Source organism: Salvelinus sp. IW2-2015, unplaced genomic scaffold (genome assembly GCF_002910315.2).
Source record: "Salvelinus sp. IW2-2015 unplaced genomic scaffold, ASM291031v2 Un_scaffold83, whole genome shotgun sequence".
NCBI lineage: Eukaryota > Metazoa > Chordata > Actinopteri > Salmoniformes > Salmonidae > Salvelinus > Salvelinus sp. IW2-2015.
In genome coordinates, this window is record NW_019942514.1 from 5,285,057 (window position 1) to 5,306,328 (window position 21,272).

Sequence of the window (21,272 nt, forward strand, 5' to 3'; positions counted from 1 at the left end):
GAGTCAAAGTATATATATAATATTGTCAAAAATATTATCACGATATGTAACTGTACCGACCCCCCCACCCCCATCAATAGTAATGACCAGTGAGTCATGGATAATGATTTCACCCTAAATGGTTATGGATAGTGTGAGTTTTGTGTATAGTATTGTATAGCCTACATTTTTGTGTTTAGCCATTGTTACTAACGTCTTATTCAGTCATTGTTACAAACACACACATGCACACACAGCAAAGGCACACACACACACACACACACCGTGTCGAGCATCTGCAGCACTCTGTCCTGTTCGCAGGCATCCAGGCCGTCAATGATGACCGCCATGCGGGTCTGGTTCTGGGTGAAGCTATCGATGGTCTTGGCCATCTTGGACATCAGCTCCACCTCATGCTTCAACACCTGGAGCAACCAAACACACACACCATCAACCACTACATACTGTATAACTACAGACAATGTGTCTCTTCCTATTAATTCATCTCTGTTTTGATAGCGGTAGTAGGAATTTAGCTCCTGAATGCCTAACACTATCATGTAACAACATAATGTATTTATTCTTAACCATGTTAAAACTGTAGAATACCATTTAACTTGCGACATTATGAGCCAAATCCTAACTCGATCAACTAATTTGATCTACATGTAACTTCCATGTTCAAGTCTGTATCGACATTGCTGCGTAATTTCAAGTTACATATCTATTCTCAAGTTAGGGATTCGGCACCATTTGCATATCACTGGAGAGGAACCTATCAAACAGAGTATTCCCTATAAGCAAAAGACGTTGAAAGGATGTTGAAAAGACGTTGAAAATGTGCTAAAAAGGGTTTCCACTACCTTCATGAATCCCTCGCTCTTGAGCTTGTGCATCTTGTTGGCGGCACTGTGCAGTCTCTTCCTCTGGGAGTTGAGGACGGAGTCAGCCACCTGCCACCAGGTCTTACAGTTCAACAGGAGGGCCAGGCCAACCACGCTGGCCATGGCGATCAGCACAGCGTTCACCGTAAGGTTCTCACGCTGCACCTAAATAGATGTAACAAGGTCCACACACGAAAAGTAGTTGAAATGTTTTTTCATGTACAGCAGATGCTCGACACAGTGAGTGTGCTTGTGCATGTGTGCATGTGCACATTTGTGTGTGTGTGTCAGTGTGTGTAGGTACCTTAAAGATGGCCAGCAGCGCCATGGCCGTGATCAGGCAGCCCAGCGTCACGACGAACAGCATGAAGCTGGGCACGCAGCAAGTCTTCTTCCACTTCTTACCTGGAGGGGGAGGGGAGAGGGGACAAATATCTAAGTATATTTAGCTATTCTAAGTATATCTAGGTATTCACACCCCTTTTCTATGACGCTCCAAATTGAGCTCAGGTGCATCAAATTTTATTTGATCACTGAAACTTGATTGGAGTTCACCTGTGGCCGATTCAATTGTTTGGACATGATTTAGAAAGAAACACACCTGTCTATATAAGGTCCCACAGTTGACAGTGCATGTCAGAGCAGAAACTATACCATGAAGTCCGAGGAACGGTCTGTAGATCTCTGAGATAGAATTGTGTTGAGGCATATACTGTATCTGGGTAAGGGGATAAAACAATTTCTAAAATGTTGAACATTTCAAGAGCACAGTGGTCTCCATCATTGAGAAATTGGAGAAAAGAAACTGGAACTTAAAACTTCTCTAGGGTAGGGGGCAGCATTTGGAATTTTGGATGAAAAGCATGCCCAAATTAAACTGCCTGCTTCTCGGGCCCAAAATATATGATATGCATATAACTGGTCGATTTGGATAGAAAACACTCTAAAGTTTCCAAAACTGTTAAAATAGTGTCTGTGAGTATAACATATCTGATTTGGCAGGCGAAAACCTGAGAAAAATCAATTCGGGAAGTCGTTCGGTTTTGTAGTTTTCTATTCAATGCCATTACAGTATCCATTGCCTTAGGACTCAAATTGCAGTTCCTATGCCTTCCACTAGATGTCAACAGTGTTTAGAAATTGTTTCAGGCTTGTATTCTAAAAAATGAGGAAGTAAGAGCAGTCTGAATGAGTGGACCCTAAAGTGTCACAGAGCTTTTTCATGCACGCGACCGAGAGTCTTGTTTACCTTTTATATTGACGACGTTATTGTCCGGTTGAAATATTATCGATTATTTAGGCGATAATATTATTTAAAAACAACCTGAGGATTGAATATAAACATCGTTTGACATGTTTCTATGAACTTTACGGATACAATTTGGATTTTTTGTCTGCCTGTTTTGACTGCGTTTGAGCCTGTGGATTACTGAAGAAAACACGCGAACAAAACTGAGGTTTTTGGATATAAAGAGACTTTATCGAACAAAAGGAACATTTATTGAGTAATTGAATGTCTGCTGAGTGCAACCATATGAAGATCATCAAAGGTAAACAATTAATTTTATCTCTTCTACTTGTCTGGTTACTGTTTGTAATGAATTGTCTAGTGGGCTATGTTCTCAAATAATCGTAAGGTATGCTTTCGCCGTAAAGCATTTTTTAAATCTGACACCGTGGTTGGATTCACAAGAAGTTCATCTTTAAACCTATGTAAAATATGTTTTGTTTTCTGAATTTTTATAATGAGTATTTCTGTATTTGAATTTGGCGCCCGGCAGTTTCACTGGCTGTTGAAGAGGTGGGACGCTAACGTCTCACGTACCCAAGAGAGGTAAAAAACAAAAAACGTATGAGTCATGTCTTACCTTACTTCAAAGTAGCCTAGCCAAATTCCGATATTGAGGGAATTATTTTAACACGAAAGCAGTAGGCTCTCGTTCTATTGGTTTTCAAAATGAACTTTTTTTTACTGTCCAGCAGCCAAATACATAGTCATATTAGCAACCCATGCAAGTTGTTGCATCTTTAGATCTTTCTACATTTCTAATGGATATTTTCATCTTTGTCACATGAAACTGCTTGCATTTTAGAATAAGGCTGCAACATAACATTTGGAAAAAGGGATGGGGTCTGAATACTTTCTGAATGCACTGCATAGCCTACTGCTGTGTGCGCATTGCTGCGCTTATAATGTGATGAAGTAATAGTTTATCAAAATGTTAAGCTAAATGTTCTGATCTGTTGCATCAGCTTCATTGCTTTTAAAAGTTTTTTTTATGTACTGGTTGTATGAATTTGGAATCTATCGTCCCACAACTGTCCCAGATTCTGTTTGGAAGATTTATTTCTAGCACAGAATGACAAGCTGACCAATAGAATAGGTTGATAGTAGGTTGACATAGTCTCGTGCTTTTGCTGTTTGTTACTCATCCTGTTGGCCGAGGAAAAGTAAACGTGAACAGTTCTTCTACGTGCACCTCGGAATTCCATAAGAACGACGTGCACCGTTGCATCCCGATGTGTCTGTCTTCACTTGTACTTCGAGGCTGCGAGGCCTGTGATAAGGACCCGATCACCTGACAGGCATTGGCTATTAAGAATTGAGATACCTGAGAGTAATAGGAATTATAATTATTTCAGCCCAGGGGGGCACAACGCCCACACAAGGGGGCCGCAGGGAAATTCGAGGCCTGCTGTACACTAAATATACAGTATTAAAGACAGAGGTAATACGGCAAGGTTATAAAGGATATCCAAAGTGAAGACATAGTACCTTGGTTCTCCTCGTTCTTGAACACCCTGAAGAGGCGGGTGGCCATGAAGCCAAACTCCCTCTCACAGGCATCAGACAGGGTGGCTATCATCTCTGCCAGGCTGGTCTCCCCTCCCACACTGGACAGACGGTTGTAGTCTGTGAACAAGAACCTGACACACACACACACACACACACACACACACACACACACACACAGGCAAGGTTTCTAGAATATACTTTTTCTATTGAAGGTCGTTCACGTCAAGATATGTATGCGTGTGTAATACCTGACAGGCAGGGCACGGGTAGTCTGCTCTGGCAGCTCGGGGGCGTTGACAAACATGAGTTTGAGAAGCAGCTCCAGGTAGCCCACCTGGCGGGCCAGACGGGTGCTGAGGACCCACGCCCAGTTCCAGTTCTCCCCCTCACGACGACCCCCGAAGTACACCAACACTGCAGGGAGGGAGAGAGTGAGAGAAAAGAATACATCACATTTCTGATTGACCATCAGACTTTCCCCTACCTATGATGACATCCAGTGGGTAGAACGTGAAAAATGCAGTTGCATGTAGCAAAACGCTGTAAGATCGCTGGAAACGTAGACCCAAGGCGCCCTCTAGTGATGTAATACATGCAACTCTCCTTAACTGCAGGAAACCCCAGGCCCAGAGTTTTTTGTTTACCCATTTCATTCTCCTCCATCCCGTTCTACTCTATTCTAGTGTTCCTCACCAAAGAAGACGTAGAGCAGGGTGAGGAGGCTGAGGGAGACAGCGATGGCCAGGCGGGGGTCGACGGTGAAGCCCAGGACCAGAGCTACAGAACCACACAGCAGCAGGGACAGGAACACCACCAGCCACGAGAACTGGAACAGAGGCTCAATCTGCTGGCCTGCAAATGTCTTCATCTCATCTGGAGGAGAGAGAGGTGATACAAAAATAATAGGCAAGTGAAAATGAGTAGGACCTAGCGGTTCCTGCCTTACACAGGAAACTACAAATGAGGCACTAAGGCAGACAGCCTGGTAATGAGAAAAAGGAAGCTCATTTTACAGAGCTTATGTACAGAACATTACTAAAATGGGCTGACATATTCACTTTTAGATTCATATTGCTGTTGTTTATTGAGAGGTTAAAAGCCAAATTATTTTTAAATGAGAGCCGTGGGACACTAGCAAAAGAACAGCCCTAGTGATATTCCTCTCTTACCCTCCAGCTTCTTGAGCAGGAAGGACTTGCCGCTGCCCCACTGGGCGTACAGGCCCACACAGATAGGAGGCTGCATGGTGGGCTCACTGAGGATGTCTGCCAGGGCACTGCTGTACAGGTCATACCCCAGCATGTCACCGTCAGACTCAGAGGGAGACAGGTGCTCTGAGAGACAGGGGGAGAGGGAGAGAGAGGGGAGAGTGTGAGTGGTCATCACTTGAGAAATACAGCAATACTTCCAAATCTAATTTCCTAAACAAGATTGAAAGAGCTAAAAGTAATGATTCATATTAAAAGATGTTTTAAATAATACCAGTTGGGTATTACAATTTCATTCATAATAACAGGCTAAAATACAACCCTAGAGTACTGTTGTGCACTATATGCATGTCTATATGATTTGAGTATTATGTCTCACTGGCTCCAAAGATCTGAGTGAGGATGCTCTTCTGGTGGGTGCAGTCGATGTTGTAGGGCGTCTCGCCGGCTTTATTGGGGCGGTAGAGCAGGCGGCCATCTTTAGGGTTCCTCAGGAGGAGCTCAGCCAGCTTGCGGCTCCGCCCTCTGATGGCAATGTGAAGGGCCGTGTCGCCTTTCTGGACAGGAGAAGAGAGAGATGATTAAAGTAGAGTAAAGTAAGGTAGAAGAATCGGATTGCACAATGTGGATATATATTTGGCGGTCACACGTCAGACACTGGCTCGAATACAGAACCTGTGGTGATATTCTAAAGACATATGCTAGGCTCTATATGTCGTGTTTGTACAGTACCTTGTCCACAGCAGCTACCTTGGCCCCTCTGTCCAGGAGCAGCTCCACTATATCAATTTTCCTCATCTTGGTGGCTTTGATCAAAGGGGTCTCTGCATCCTGAAACACACATCACCATCATCTCAGACCAAGAACAGTGATTGGTGAGAATAGAAGCAAGCAAATGAACATTTGCAACACTAATCACACTCGTTTTTAAAACCGTCACAACTTTATCACAATGTTGATGTTGACAAGAGAGGAATTTGTCACAGTGCTATAAAATGACTGTTCATTTATTTACAGCAGCTGTGGCTGTTCCTTACCTTGGTGCAGCTCTCAGTGTCCGGGTTGCACTGGAGGATGTCTCTCACCATGGTGGCGTTCCCTTTCTCCACTGCCCAGTAGAGGGCAGTCTTACTATCCTGTTTTACATGGTTGAGAACAGGGTCATATTCATTAGGCACCAAACGGAAGAAACCTGACAGAAACAGGGAGGGACTACCTGAACATATCCAATAAGAAACGCTTGTTTTTGTTTTCCGTTGTAAAACATTTTGCTACGGTGTGCCCTAATAAATTGGCATGATGATAGACCAGAGATGTTAAAGGTCCAATGCAGCGGTTTTTATCTCAATATCAAATCATTTCTGGGTAACAATTAAGTACGTTACTGTGATTGTTTTAATTGAGAAAAAAAATGTCAAAAAGAAACAAAAATTGTTTCAATAGTTTCAATGAGCAAATTCCCAAGCAAGAATTTTGCTGGGACTGTCTGAGTGGGGAGGGGACTCCTACCTGTCCCTTGACGTCAATGTCGGCATATTTGTTTAGAAGGGCTCTGACAATCTCCACATGTCCCCCTCGCACTGCTCCGATCAGCACTGTCTCCCCACTCTGTGACACACAAAATAAACATCACAGGCTTTCTATACAGAGAACACAAACTCAATCACCACACAACAGAAAAGATGGGTTATACTGCAGAGGAGCGGACGATACGTGCTGTTACCATCAGCACATTTATCCATATAGCATGACCATTATCATTCAGGTTGATGTAATCCTGTCTGGACTCTACTGTTTATTGTCAGAATTATCAGGGCAATATTTCAGCTCATCTTTAGAGGTTGGTGATGGTCATCTACCCTGTCTGGTATGTTGACGTAGGTGCCAGCGTCCAGCAGGTCCTGGACTATCTCAGTGTAGCCTTCCTTGGCAGCGATCATCAGGGCCGTGTTGCCGTCCTTGTCTGTCATGTTGACGTTGGGGTTCCTCTTCAGAAGCTCCTTCACCACCTCATTGAAACCACCCCGCACAGCCACGATCAGAGCTGTCATGGAATTCTGATAGAGGGAGATAAACAGTCAGGTTTTTGTCATTTCACCATAGTGTTTCCTTTCATGGATGGCAGCTAAAGCCTATTTCTTCACGATGAACGGGAATGAATGGATATCTATACGGACAAGGCTCTGACTCGTCAGATAAGGCCTTATTTTAAAGAGTGTGTAGTCAAACGTATGACAAAAACCTCTGACAATGCATTTGTGAATATTCATACATTTCCCCCCCAAGACAAAATAGATAAATACATTTTAGAGTGAACCGACGCTTGCTTGAGCCCATTGTGTGTGTGATCCGCTCAGGCCTTGTGCAATGAGGTTTTAACGAGAGTGGGGAGGTCCACTTACCGCTCCCTCCTGGTCCACATCGGCCCCGTTGACCAGCAGGTGTATCACACTGTCATAGTGGCCCTTCCTGGCTGCCCAGATCAACGGGGTAGTGCCATACTGAGAACAGGGGAGGGGAGAAAAGAAGAAAGAGACAGCGTTGATGACTATTGAAACACCGAATGTAGGGTCATTTTTAAAAATCATTACTTTTCTGGCATTTTTATAGAAGACAAATTGAACACAGGACCAGTGGTGAGTGCTTACCTTGTCAGAGCAGTTGACTTTAGCTCCGTGGTGAATCAGGAGATGCACTATATCAGCATGGCCTCGTCCAGCCGCCCAGATAATGGGGTAGACGCTGTACTGTAAGGACAGGCATTAGCATATTTAACTCATTCTGAAATACACAAATGATTGACCTAATGACAGTATATTCTTTAATTTGAGAATGAATACAAGGTCTAAAGCTCTTTAGATAGGAATAGTAGCAGTGTACCTGGCCAGTGATGTTGGGGCTAGCTCCTTTCTCCAGCAGCAGCTGGGTAACCTCCCCACGACCCTTATAGGAAGCCCACATGAGGGCACTCCATCCCCCCTGTACAGTAAACCACACAGGCGCACACACACACTTTAAATGGGAAGTGGTGACATGTATAGTTAGTGGCTATTGCCACAATTCCCACAGTGCCAGGGAGAGGTAGAGCAGTCATCTTCTGTATGATGTCATGATGTCATAGAGCACGACATGCACATAGCCAAACAGTGGGTTTAATCCTGTTATTAGTACAGACAGGCTGGCACCAGGGTGGCTTAAGGCGTCAGCATGCTTCAGTTCGGCTGGCGCCTAAGAGGTTTGGAACGCGAGTCTGCTCGCATACTCCCTTAAAAGATCTTCGCTAGAAAAATTATCCTCAAAATAGTCCGAATGAATCCAAGATTACTTAATAAATCTGTATTAAATTTCTATGTTTTTGCCGAGGAGATTTTCCATCGGACTGAGATGTTTGGTGCAATATTTCTCAAGTGAAGAAATATGCATGAGGATGAGTCATCTCTCGTTGAATGACAACAGGCACTTCATTGAAGAATCCCACTGTTGACCAGTCGCCGACGTCGGCTAGCGACTTTGGCTTCCCTCGAGAAAAGAATATTGAACAGCCGATAAATCTCTTGCCGAAGTCCAAAACGTACTAACAAAAAAATAGCCACATAATGTCACAAAAAGTCGTCATAACATATGCAGAAACTGTTCCGAACTGACACGCAACACAGCCATGATTGATTGCCTGACTCACCTTACACTAGAACCAGTCCACTGACTTCAAAATATGAAATGGAAATAGCACATTTCAGAAGGCAAAAGCTTTGGTCATGACACTCACAATGAACAAACACTGTAATTAGTCTTTTCTACATGATCTTTACCCCTCCGGGAAACATGCAGAAGTGCAAAAACAAGGCATTTTGAATAACCTAAACTAAACTGTGAATATACACAGAGCTGCAGATAGATAGGATGTGAAGTAGGCTTCTGCCACAGAGGTTTGTATTACAGATATTAACCATATCCCAGGTTAATGTACTCCGGACATCCAGAGCTCAGTAAATGCAATTATTACAAAATGGAAGAGATTATATTGGAGGTAATGGAATCGCATCCCAAGCTAATGGATAAATCACTTCAAAGCAGCCTGGAATGGATTGCAGTCAGACAAGACAGTAGAGGAAGAATATGAATAGACTCTTTCTACTGTGTGTGTGTGTGTGTTGGGTATTGTGACAGCAAGGAAAATATGAATTTTAGTGCAAATGGACCAATAAAGCAAGTATTGTACTGTATTGTAGCTCTCATACGAAATACCCAATGGCCACCATCAATGACAGTCAATGACTGCTGTGCCAGAGTTGTAGGTGACCTTTATTCACCCCAGAAGGTTGAACGCTTTTGAAAATGCATCCAGATAAGACGGTCCAATCTAAAATAATCCCCCTTTCATCTTTTTGTTTTGTCGTTTATCCTCGCTTTTTCAATCAAACTAGTCCTTCGAGAGAAATGTTACACACAGGTACAAAAGCTTTACTTCATGTTGCCCAGTGTTTACTTTAGTGTCCACTCTGCAATGTCCTTGCCCAATACCCTGTACCCAGTGCCCACCCTCCTCTCTCACCATGTCCCGGTGCTCCAGGCTGGCATTGTTGGCCAGCAGCTCCTTCACCACCTCCACATGGCCCTCCTTAGCCGCTGAGATAAGTGCCGTCCAGCAGTCCTGTTGATGGGCAGAACACAGGGGTTACACTTGGTCACCACGGAAACTCCAATCATGTCGTCGTCGCCATGTCGTCGTCACCACCACCAATCAGAGGGCTGCCGGTCTGTATTAGTCCGCTCCACAGTGCCGTACCTACCAGCTGGTCGTACCAGGTGCTCATGGACGCGGGGTGGAGGTGACAGAGAAAGCGCGTCAGTTAGAGAACAGAGAGCAAAGGAGAGATAGAGAGAGACGCGATGTCCAGGTCTGGTCCGTCTCACTCAGTCTGGTGTAGTGAGAGTCGGAGTGTGTGTGTATGAGGTTTAGTAAGAGGCTGGGTGTGTTGATGGAGACAGCAGCTCTACACCCTGTAATTTACTTTAACAGAGGCCTGAGGCATTCTACAGGTGCTCATTATGGGGCTCTGTGTTAACCCACAGTGTGGTGAGTTCAGCATGCTGGACACTAAGGGCTTATTGGGCAGTGGAGACCAAATGTTAACTTTGTGCGGTAATGTATTCTGTTGGCATCATGGTGCATTTTAGGGTTGGACAATGGTTTTTACTATGTACCTTGAGCGACCGAAATATTCTGTGTTCCCAGCAGACTTATTCTCCCTGTCCTGAGCATAGGTGTGTGTGGTTGTGGTTGGAAAAGTCATAGGTCTAAAACTCATGTGACAGCAACCCTCAAACCCATTGTCTAGCTACCATTTGTTTTAAGTGTGGTGTGTGTGTGTGTGTGTACCACGTCGTCCAGGTTGACGTTGGCTCCTCTCCTGATGAGCTCCTGGACTATCTCTATGCTGCCCTGCTCCGATGCCACTATCAGAGAAGTCTGACCATTCTGAAGGGGGGAGAGAGAGACAGAGACAGAGAGACGGTCACTAATCACATAAGAGTTACCTGAGCACTGATTTAATTGGACCATCACTTTTATAGCAAAATCTGGCTAAACAAATTAGCCTAGTACTTATTTAGATGTTTATGTTAACTCTCATTTGTATGTTTACTGTGTTACATGCAATGCCGAGTATCCAGTGGTCATTGACTCACCTCGCTCCTGCTGTCCACCTCTTTGAACTTGTCCAGGTGGGCTTTTATGGCCGGCACGTTGTCCTCCTCAACGTAGCTGAACAGGCTCTGGATGGCCAGAGTGGTCATCTTCAGCGAGGTGGTGGTGTCCATGACTACGCCTCACCACCGTGACTAGGACACACAAAGAGGGGTTATTAGCCTATGTACACATAAACCTGGCACAGTCAAAGCTGGCTGGACATATTTGAAGCACATTGTCATAAGGACAACACAACACATTAATAAGCCATTGGCTAGAAAGCACCTTCATACATGAGTCAACAACCACAAGTTGATGTTTTAGTTAAAATGTCAGTCAAAATCACAGGAGGTTGGTGGCACCTTAATTAGTGAGGATTCGCTCCTGGGTAATGGCTGGAGTTGAATAGGTTGAACGGTATAAAATACATCAAACATGGTTTCCATGTGTTTGATGCCATTCCATTTGTGCCGTTCCAGATATTATTATGAGCCGTCTTCCCCTCAGCAGCCTCCACCGGTCAAAATGCTTCTAAATGTGTTATGGATGTGTTACTGACATGCCTAGTTAAATAAAATAAATACATGGATTATGACTGTAAATAGGCCCTAAGCCAAGCAGTACAAATAAAGGGAATGTTTGTTGTCCACTCACTGTTTTCTGTTTCAAAAGGATGGTATTTCTTTGAGCTATGAAATGCTATCAGAAGTTCAACTTGGTAGAAGCAAACAGTGAGCAGTGCAGACAGAGGGCATTCGGAAAGTATTCAGACCCCTTCCCTTTTTCCACATTTTCTTACGTTACAGCCTTATTTTCCTCATCAATCTACACGCAATACCCCAGAATGGACAAAGCAAAAACAGGTTTAGACATTTTTGCAAATTTATAAAAAAATATATTTAAAAAATACCTTATTTACATAAGTATTCAGACCCTCTGCTATGAGACTTGAAATGTGGAACTACCAAGACTCTTCCTAGAGCTGGCCGCTCGGCCAAACTGAGCAATCGGGGAAGAAGGGCCTTGGTCAGGGAGGTGACCAAGAACCCAATGGTCACTCTGACAGAGCTCCTCTGTGGAGATGGGAGAACCTTCCAGAAGGACAACCATCTCTGCAGCACTCCACCAATCAGGCCTTTATGGTAGAGTGGCCAGACGGAAGCACTCCTCGTAAAAGGCACATGACAGCCTGCTTGGAGTTTGACAAAAGGCACCTAAATGACTCTCAGACCTTGAGAAACATCTAATCTGATTAAATCAAGATTGAACTCTTTGACTCTTTGGCCTGAATGCCAAGCGTCACGTCTGGAAGAAATCTGCCACCATCCCTACGGTGAAGCATGGTTGGCCCAGCGCCGCCCGGGTTAGGCCAGGGTAGGCTGTCATTGTAAATATGAATTTGTTCTTAACTGACTTGCCTAGTTAAATAAAGGTTAAATTAAATAAATACAAATAAAATAAATGGTTGTGGCAGCATCATGCTGGGGGGATGTTTTTCAGAGGCAGGGACTGGGAGACTAGTCAGGATCTAGGGAAAGATGAACTGAGCACAGAACAGAGAGATCCTTGATGAAAACCTGCTCCAGAGCAGTCAGGACTACAGACTGGGGCGAAGGTTCACCTTCCAACAGGACAATGACCCTAAGCACACAGCCAAGACAACGCATGAGTGGCTTCGAGACAAGTCTCTGAATGTCCTTGAGTGGCCCAGCCAGAGCCCAGACTTGAACCCGATCGAACATCTCTGGAGAGACCTGAAAGTAGCTGTGCAGCGATGCTCCGCATCCAACCTGACAGAGCTTCATAGGATCTGCAGAGAATGGAAGAAAAATCGCTGCCAAAGGTGCTTCAACAAAAATACTGAGTAAAGGGTCTGAATACTTATGTAAATGTAATATTTCACTTTCATCTTTTTTTATAAATTTTGAAAAATTTCAAAACTTGTTTTTGCTTTGTCATTATGGGGTATTGTGTATAGATTGATGAGGGGGGAAAGTATTTAATCCATTTTAGAATGACTAACTAAAAAGTCAAGGGGTCTGAATACTGAATACATACGAATGCCCTGTACACTTGCATTTCATACAGGCCTAATAAGTATGGCAGAGGACATGAGACTGGACAGCAACTATAATTATAACAGTTAGAGATGGGCATGAGTATTCAAGTACTCAAATGAACTGTCAACTTGATCTTTAACCAGATATCTTTTTTTACATACTTTAAAACTATTTGCTTTAAATTTTGTCTTGAAGAACACTTACATTTTATTTGGACTCTAGTGTTCTATTTGTGCATGTGCATTTGCGAGACAGAACAAAAAAGAAACCATGCCAAGCATCACACGGTTTTTCTCCCAAAATTCCCTTGTCCCATCTGTGTCTAACTCGCTCAATTGCGTTCTGACCACTCCCTCTACACACATGCTGAGTGTACGCACAAGCTCTGTAGGCCTATCAAAACTAACTGATGGTTTACACAAGCTACATTTATTGTATTATCACATATTCAAAATGGACTGGTTGACTGAAGTAGGGAAATATGTGTTCCAATACTAAACTGCAGTTTTGGAATAATTGCGTCTGGTCTATTTTTATCTTTCGCTTAGGCCAACTTGCGTTTGTCACTAGTTACCACATGCACAAAGTCAAAATTGGCTATATCGCCCAAATTCATGACAAAAAAAGCTTTTTGTTCTTAATTTAAGGTTAGCAGTGTGGTTAAGGGTTAGGTATAAAATCCGATTCTAAGAAGAGAACTTGTATAAATAGCTGGGATGTATGACTTTGTGGCTGTGGTAACTACTGACAACCCTACTTTGCGAACTGCTAGTGCCATTCAGAATTGGTACGCCATAACCTCCCTAAACATACAGGTTCCTAGGCCTACTCACCAAACAGAGTAATTCATCCCCGTGCAATGTTCAATGTGGAATTGTTCATCCATTTAGAAAATTCCAAAGAACAGGCAGAATAAATAAGACCGATTTTGGTTTGTAACCCTGAAAAAAATAGTCTTTCAAATTATCACGCCTTTTATTTATTTATTTTACCTTTATTTAACTAGGCAAGTCAGTTAGGAACTCTTATTTTCAATGACGGCCTAGGAACAGTGGGTTAACTGCCTGTTCAGAGGCAGAACGACAGATTTGTACCTTGTCAGCTCGGAGATTTGAACTTGCAACCTTTTGGTTACTAGACCAACGCTCTAGTTACTAATCCACTAGGCTACCCTGCCGCACCACTCCTAGAGAATAACTGTTCCAGGCGCAGGATGCACATCAGGTTAAATGAACGTCAGTGGAATGCCTTTCATGCAAGCTCTAAACCAAACAATGCAGAACAGAAAATAATGTAGAACAAAGAATTACGAGAAATAAGAATAATTTTGCACTATTCTGTTCTATTTTATTATATTACATCATGTTTTTTACTATAAAATAGGTGTGTCTTGGCTGTGATAAGAGCTTGGAAAATAAGTGTCTTGTCTGCTAAATTAACAAGGCTATGCCATTGCACAACCGTAGGGTTCTACAAGCAAGGTTACTACCCTTTTGAAGATTGTGTTAACGATATAATATTTGAATCTTAAATGGCACTTTTTTATTGACTGAATATATGAAATTACATGTTGCGTTTATATTTTTGTTCAGTGTGAAGTGTTGCACCCACCTGTCATGAGCTAAAATAACAGACCACAGACATGTTCCATATGCTAAATAAGCAAATTTTGAAAAGTATTTATTTATTTTACCCGTTTTTCTCCCCAATTTCGTGATATCCAATTGGTAGTTACGATCTTGTCCCATCGCTGCAACTCCCGTACGGACTCAGGAGAGGCGAAGGTCAAGAGCCACGTGTCCTCCAAAACAAGACCCTGCCAAGCGGTGCTGCTTCTTGACACAATGCTCGCTTAACCCGGAAGCCAGCCGCACCAATGTGTCAGAGAAAACACTGTCCAACTGGCGACCGTGTCAGCGTGCATGCGCCTGGCCTGCCAGGATTCGCTAGAGCCCAATAGGACAAGGACAACTCTGTTAGTGAGCATTTCTCCTTTGCCAAGATAATCCATCGACCTGACAGGTGTGGCATATCAAGGAACTGATTAAACAGCATGATCAAGGCCTTCCAAATGGTGGTGGTCTAAGGCACTGCATCGCAGTGCTAGCTGTGCCACTAGAGATTCTGGGTTTGAGTCCAGGCTCTCTCACGACCGGGAGACCCATGGGGCGGCGCACAATTGGCCCAACGTCGTCCGGGTTAGGGGAGGGTTTGGCCGGCAGGGATGTCCTTGTCCCATCGCGCACCAGCGGCTCCTGTGGCGGGCCGAGTGCAGTGCACGCTGACATGGTCGCCAGGTGTACAGTGTTTCTTCGGACACATTGGTGCGGCTGGCTTCCGGGTTAAGTGGGCATTGTGTCAAGAAGCGGTGCGGCTCGGTTGGGTTGTGTTTCGGAGGACGCACGGCTCTCGACCTTTTCCTCTCCCGAGTCTGTACGGGAGTTGCAGCGATGAGACAAGACTAACTACCAATTGGATACCACGAAATTGGGGAGAAAAATAAATAAACAGCATGATCATTACACAGGTACACACCTTGTTCTGGGGACAATGAAAGGCCACTCTAAAGTGTGCAGCTGTGTCACACAACATAATGCCATAGTTGTTTTGAGGGAGCGTGCAATTGGCATGCTGACTGCAGGAATGTCCACCAGAGCAGTTGCCAGTGAATTGAATGTTCATTTCTCTACTATAAGCCTCCAACGTCTTTTTAGAGAATTTGGCAGTACGTCCAACTGGCCTCACAACCGCAGACCACGGTGTCATGGAGGGTTTGACCACATGGTGTCATGTGGGCAAGCGGTTTGCTGACGGTGTGGTTATAGTATGGGCAGGCATAAACTACAGACAACGAACACGACTTAATTTTATTGATGGCAATTTGAATGCACAGAAATACAGTGACGAGATCCTGGGGCCCATTGTCCGGCCTATTTAGCAATTAGAATTTGTTATCTGTAATGGTTATGATAAAGTGGGTATTGTTGCACACTATTGGCATATACACTGAACAAAAATATAAAACGCAACATGCAACAATTTAAAATAGTTCATATAAGGAAATCAGTCAATTGAAATGAATTCATTAGGCCCTAATCTATGTATTTCACATGACTGTGATTATAGATATGCATCTGTTAGTCACAAATATCTTTTAAAAAATGGTAGGGGTGTGAATCATCAAACCAGTCAGTATCTGATGTGACCACCATTTGCCTCATGCATCGTGACACATCTCCTTCGCATACAGTTGATCAGGCGGTTGATTGTGGCCTGTGGAATGTTGTCCCACTCTTCTTCATTGGCTGTGCAAAGTTGCTGGATATTGGCGTGAACTGGAACACGTCGATCTTGAGCATCCCAAACATGCTCAGTGGGTGACATGTCTGGTGAGTTTGCAGGCCATGGAAGAACTGGGACATTTTCAGCTTACAGGAATTGTGTACAGATCCTTGCGACATGGCCGTGCATTATCATGCTGAAACATGAGGTGATAGCGGCGGATAAGTGGCACGACAATGGGCCTCAGGATCTCATCACAGTATCACTGTGCATTAAAATTGCCATTGATAAATTGCAACTGTGTTCGTTGTAGCTTATGACTGCCCATACCATAACCCCACCACCACGGGGCACTCTATTCACAACATTGACATCAGCAAACCGCCCGCCCACACGACGCCATACACGCTGTCTGCCATCTGCCCGGGACAGATAAAACCGGGATTCACCCGTGAAGAGCACACTTCTCTAGCATCCCAGTGGACATCGAAGGTGAGCATTTGCTCCCTGAAGTCAGTTACGATGTTGAACTGCAGTCTGGTCAAGACCCTGGTGAGGACGACGAGCACGCAGATGAACTTCCCTGAGACGGTTCCCACCGTTTTATCAGCTGTCCGGGTGGCTCGTCTCAGACCATCCCGCAGGTGAAGAAGCCGGATGGGGAGGTCCTAGAATGGCGTGGTTACACGTGGTCTGCGGATGTGAGGGCCGGATGGACGTACCGCCAAATCTCTAAAAAGACGTTGGAGGAGGCTTATAGTAGAGAAATGAACATTCAATTCTCTGGTAACGGCTCTGGTGGACATTCCTGTAGTCAGCATGCCAATTTCACGCTCCCTCAAAACTTGAGACAACTGTGGCATTGTGTTGTGAGACACAACCGCACATTTTAGAGTGGCCTTATATTGTTTAAATAGCTTCTTGATAGGCTTTTTGTGCGTATGGAAAATTTCAGAGATTTTTTTTATTTCAGCTCATGAAACATGCGACCAACACTTCACACGTTACGTTTCTATTTTTGTTCAGTATAGATAAATGCGCAACAACAACAAAAATCCGGTGGGTGCCTTTTGTTCCAAAAATCTTTTCTATTTTCATTCGAGTACTCTATAAAAAAAAAAACATGTGAGTACTCAAAAAACAGTCAAAAAAAAAATGAAATGGCCATCCCTAATAACAGTAGGCTATGCCCCCATTACCCTGTCCCTGAAGCAAAGATGTTGAACCCATTCATGCTTCTGACAATCTGAACTAATTAGGAATTACAGTATGTCTTCCAGATCTAGTAGAGGAATAATGAGAGCAAAGCAGTCACAGTTCGACTATAAGACAAAACAATACAGCCCAATACAATAATGAGATGAGCTCCATCATTGAAGGCAAAGAAAAGGCCCAAAGTCTACTTAATTGGCAATTATGGACATACACAGCACTCCAATTTCTGCTGCTTAGGCTAGACTGTCAGGATGTGCTGTGCCTTCTTAACTTTGTCTATTGGACAAGGGCAGGGTCTCGGCCTAAAATGCCAATTTCCTTTTACTATCAGCGATTCTAATGGTCCAGTGCTTCAGTCTGAGGCAAAGGGATTGTAGTTGATCATTAGGCCTTAGCCTACATAGCATGATTTAGTTGAAAAATACTCAAACAAATGAGATGGGAAAACGTTTCAAGGATTGGCTAAGTGGAGACCGATTGTTGTGCCGTCTACTTGCAGAATTATGCGGTATGCCCAATGACAAAACAATCTGAAATGTGCCTAATTTTATGCAAAATTATGAATTTCACCCAATGGCAACCCTTAAGACAAAAAGAGCTGGAAACGCCTTCATTAGCAACGCAGCCTGAAAATGTATGCCTAAACAAATATAATGATTTAGCCTATAAAACTTGAATGAATAATTTTATTAGCCTATACATAATATATTAACATCAGCAAAAAGCTATTTTGATCGTTAAGATAGGTCTTAATTATTCTTCATTATCATAAATCCATAAAAATGTGTAATAAAAAAATTCAACACTATCTGTAATATGATTGTAAGAAAGAAGCATATTTTGAAAACTGGTGGCTTCATCAGTCTGTCACCAAACAGCAGATTAAGCACATTGAATCAGATGTATCTATTCAATCTGTCCATCTCAATTCTCTGCCTTTAGGCCGACATAGGCTAAATCTAAGAAAGTATGGTAAGGCTAGCAGATAACAGGCTTTGTTAAAACAAAATAGGTCTATGATTTATTTTCTCTCATATCAGATTATTCATACACACAACTGAACAGAGCCTTTGTTTACAGTTGAGGCAACATGAACCTGCTGACACACCCTCATGTGTATCAGAGGCAGCACAGCCGCTATCAGCACAAAAGAATGGACAATGAGTGACCAGGCAACAATCAATGAAACCTCAAGGATTCTCTGCACAGAGTATTGATTGAGGGGGTTGAAAACTTCACCTCATCCCCCACCGCTGCAAAACAGAAACCAACAAAATACCAACAAAGAAACACCAAGAAATAGAAGATAAGTAGACTAAATAGCCTTCATTTTATACAGGCCTCACAAATAGCAATGAGCAAAGTCAAATAACTAACAAAGAACTGACGGGCTTACCTTTATGGAAAATGTCAATTTGACTGCACTGAATGGCAATGGCTGTTCTTCAATTACTATCCCTCACCCACACTGACTGAGTATCAACAAGCGCTGCCTAGGCTCCACATCCCTCCCTGACTATCATGAATAATGGATGAGCAGGCAGAGCCATGCCCCATCCCCTCTCTAACACAATAGAGACACACGGAAACATGACCATACATGACATGCTTTACTGTTCCCATCACCAGCGCTGTATGGGTACAGGCTTAAAATGTCAATGTAGATACATTTATGCATAATTGTTTAGTATAGAAAAAAAAAAACATATTAACATAGATAATGAGAAAGTGTGATGAGCATCCATTGTCACTGAATCCATCCTTTCCCAGCTTTAAAAAGTGGATGTCTCAATAATGAAACACGGTCAAATACTAATGAATCAATGCATATTAATTTCTGATGCACATTTACTGAAAAGGTAAAATAAGTTCTAGGTTCAAATACCACAAGAAGGACAAGGTAAAAACTCTATACCCACATGGTTTGGGCAGGCATAAGCTACAGACAATGAACACAATTGCATTTTATAGATGGCAATTTGAATGCACAGAGATACTGTGATGAGATCCTGAGGCCCATTGTCGTGCCATTCATTAGCCGCAATCACCTCACGTTTCAGCATGATAATGCACTGACCCATGTCGCAAGGATCTGTACCAAATTCTAGGAAGCTGAAAATGTCCCAGTTCTTCCATGGCCTGCATACTCACCAGACATGTCACCCGTTGAGCATGTTTGGGATGCTCTGGATCAACGTGTACGACAGCGTGTTCCAGTTGCCGCCAAAATTCAGGCTCTTCGCACAGCCATTGAATAGGAGTGGGTCAACATTCCACAGGCCACAATCAACAGCCTGATCAACTCTATGCGAAGGAGTTGTGTTGCGCTGCACGAGGCAAATTGTGGTCACACCAGATACTGGCTCGTTTTCTGATCCATGACCCTACTTTTTTTAAGGCATCTGTGACCAACAGATGCATATCTGTATTCCCCAGTCATGTGAACTCCATAAATTAGAGCCTAATGGATTCATTTCACTTGACAGATTTTCTTAAATGAACTGTAACTCAGTAAAATCTTTGAAATTGTTTCCTGTTGCGTCTCTATTTTTGTTCAGTGTAGTTCCAAGATCTCTAAATTTAACCAGTCAGCTCGTTATAGCCTGTCTGCCTGTCATGGGGGATGAAAATGCTGACAATATATTTCCATGGAATGTGTTGGTCACAAGGTCTTTTGTTTGGAAGAGCAAAGGGTCAAACAGCTTAGAATGGAAATGTTTCTGAATGCAATAGCCTAGGTACAGAGTTAATGTTTCGTCATTTTGCACCTAGCCTAAATGACCTAAAAGTCCATTGGGACAAGGTGCAACATAGCTTTGACGTAACCAAGAGACTTTTGACACTGTGCTGGCATCAAAGCTAGGTGTAACATAAAAATTATGAATCATAGGCTATAATGGGTGACTAAATATGCCAATTTACAGTAGCTCCATGACATTGCCAGGTCATGACTGACGTGCATGTCATGACGGACTTCTAAAGATAGCTAGTCAACTCTTCAGATGTTTCTAATGTAATGAGCAGGTTACTGTCAGTGGTATATGTCAGTACCCAAAAGTAGACCATACATTTTGAATGCTTAGCAGAACAGGAAAATGGTATAACTCACACACTTATCAAGAGAACATCCTTGGTCATCCCTCTGCCTCTGATCTGGCGGACTCACTAAACACACATGCTTTGTTTGTAAATTATGCCTGACTGTTGGAGTGTACCCTGGCGAAAAAACAAGAAAATGGTGCAGTCTGGTTTGCTTTATGTAAGGAATTAGAAATTATTTATACTTTTACTTTTGATACTTAAGTATATTTGAGCAATTACATTTACTTTTGACACTTAAGTATATTTAAAAACATGTACTTTTACTCAAGTAATATTTTACTGGGTGACTTTCACTTGAGTCATTTTCTACTAAGTTATCTTTAAATTTACTCAAGTATGGCAATTGGGTACTTTTCCCACCACTGGTTAGTGTTACAGCTTATTGTACAGTTTATGCACAATAAGCTGTCACAATGTTGCTAGAGGGGATGCCTCTTTCGAATATGAATGTGACATTTATTTTCTTTCTCCTACCTAACATATAGTCTAAATGTTGAATAAACTTAATTTGAACTTACTCTACCTGTCCGCTGGTTTCGTCCTTATTCGGCTGGAAATGTGAGACAAAATATTCACAGGAAAGTCATATTAACTGACTTCCAAACGTTGGTCTCTGTGTGCCTTCTTTCCCCCACCGTGGACGGGTCATTATACCCACAAAACCTAGCGATCACACACGGAAAAGGTTCCAATCTTTTATTTTCCAAACACTTCCAATTATATACATTTTTGGTGTTGGCTTAACTTGGCGTGACGTTTTGATAACCTTGTAATTTTCTCTCGAACAAGGTGAGTTTTATCAATTTATTCGCCTCAATTTACTCTCAAAAATTCGAAATGTTAATTAGCAACAGAGAAGACTACAAATTCCTGCGGGTCATTTCTAGCCAACACTGTCAGCTACCGTTCACTAGCGCGATCAGATACATTTTTCTGCCTTTCCATGGTGAATCCATGTGCTGTATTGAAATGAATAAAGTGTTCAACTTCTTACGTACCCTGTATCTTTCTTAGCTAGCCACAGACTACACTTTAGCTAGCTAGTTAGTAGATCAA

At 42.9% G+C, this 21,272-nt stretch overlaps 1 protein-coding gene across 5 annotated transcripts in view; it reads right to left on the reverse strand.

Moving 5' to 3' along the window:
* LOC112068109 (kinase D-interacting substrate of 220 kDa B) overlaps nt 1–20,870 on the reverse strand; it is a 90,425-nt gene extending 69,555 nt beyond the window's left edge. Inside the window, exons 1-20 of one of the 5 annotated variants that reach the window (XM_070438031.1) lie at nt 20,735–20,869; nt 20,224–20,330; nt 10,557–10,709; nt 10,249–10,347; nt 9,421–9,519; nt 7,749–7,847; nt 7,517–7,615; nt 7,271–7,369; nt 6,728–6,925; nt 6,378–6,476; nt 5,906–6,004; nt 5,601–5,699; nt 5,248–5,425; nt 4,830–4,994; nt 4,354–4,533; nt 3,909–4,074; nt 3,640–3,791; nt 1,168–1,268; nt 843–1,028; nt 264–404 (exon numbers count right to left, since the gene is read on the reverse strand). In XM_070438031.1, the coding sequence (XP_070294132.1) occupies nt 264–404; nt 843–1,028; nt 1,168–1,268; nt 3,640–3,791; nt 3,909–4,074; nt 4,354–4,533; nt 4,830–4,994; nt 5,248–5,425; nt 5,601–5,699; nt 5,906–6,004; nt 6,378–6,476; nt 6,728–6,925; nt 7,271–7,369; nt 7,517–7,615; nt 7,749–7,847; nt 9,421–9,519; nt 10,249–10,347; nt 10,557–10,688 (2,391 nt within the window). In that variant the 5' untranslated portion in view covers nt 10,689–10,709; nt 20,224–20,330; nt 20,735–20,869. Of the gene's footprint in view, nt 1–263; nt 405–842; nt 1,029–1,167; nt 1,269–3,639; nt 3,792–3,908; nt 4,075–4,353; nt 4,534–4,829; nt 4,995–5,247; nt 5,426–5,600; nt 5,700–5,905; nt 6,005–6,377; nt 6,477–6,727; nt 6,926–7,270; nt 7,370–7,516; nt 7,616–7,748; nt 7,848–9,420; nt 9,520–10,248; nt 10,348–10,556; nt 10,710–19,265; nt 19,373–20,223; nt 20,331–20,734 lie in introns of those variants that run through there. The other 4 variants (XM_070438033.1, XM_024135154.1, XM_024135153.1 and 1 more) reach the window with 4 other exon arrangements.
* Nucleotides 20,871–21,272: the final 402 nt, after the last annotated feature.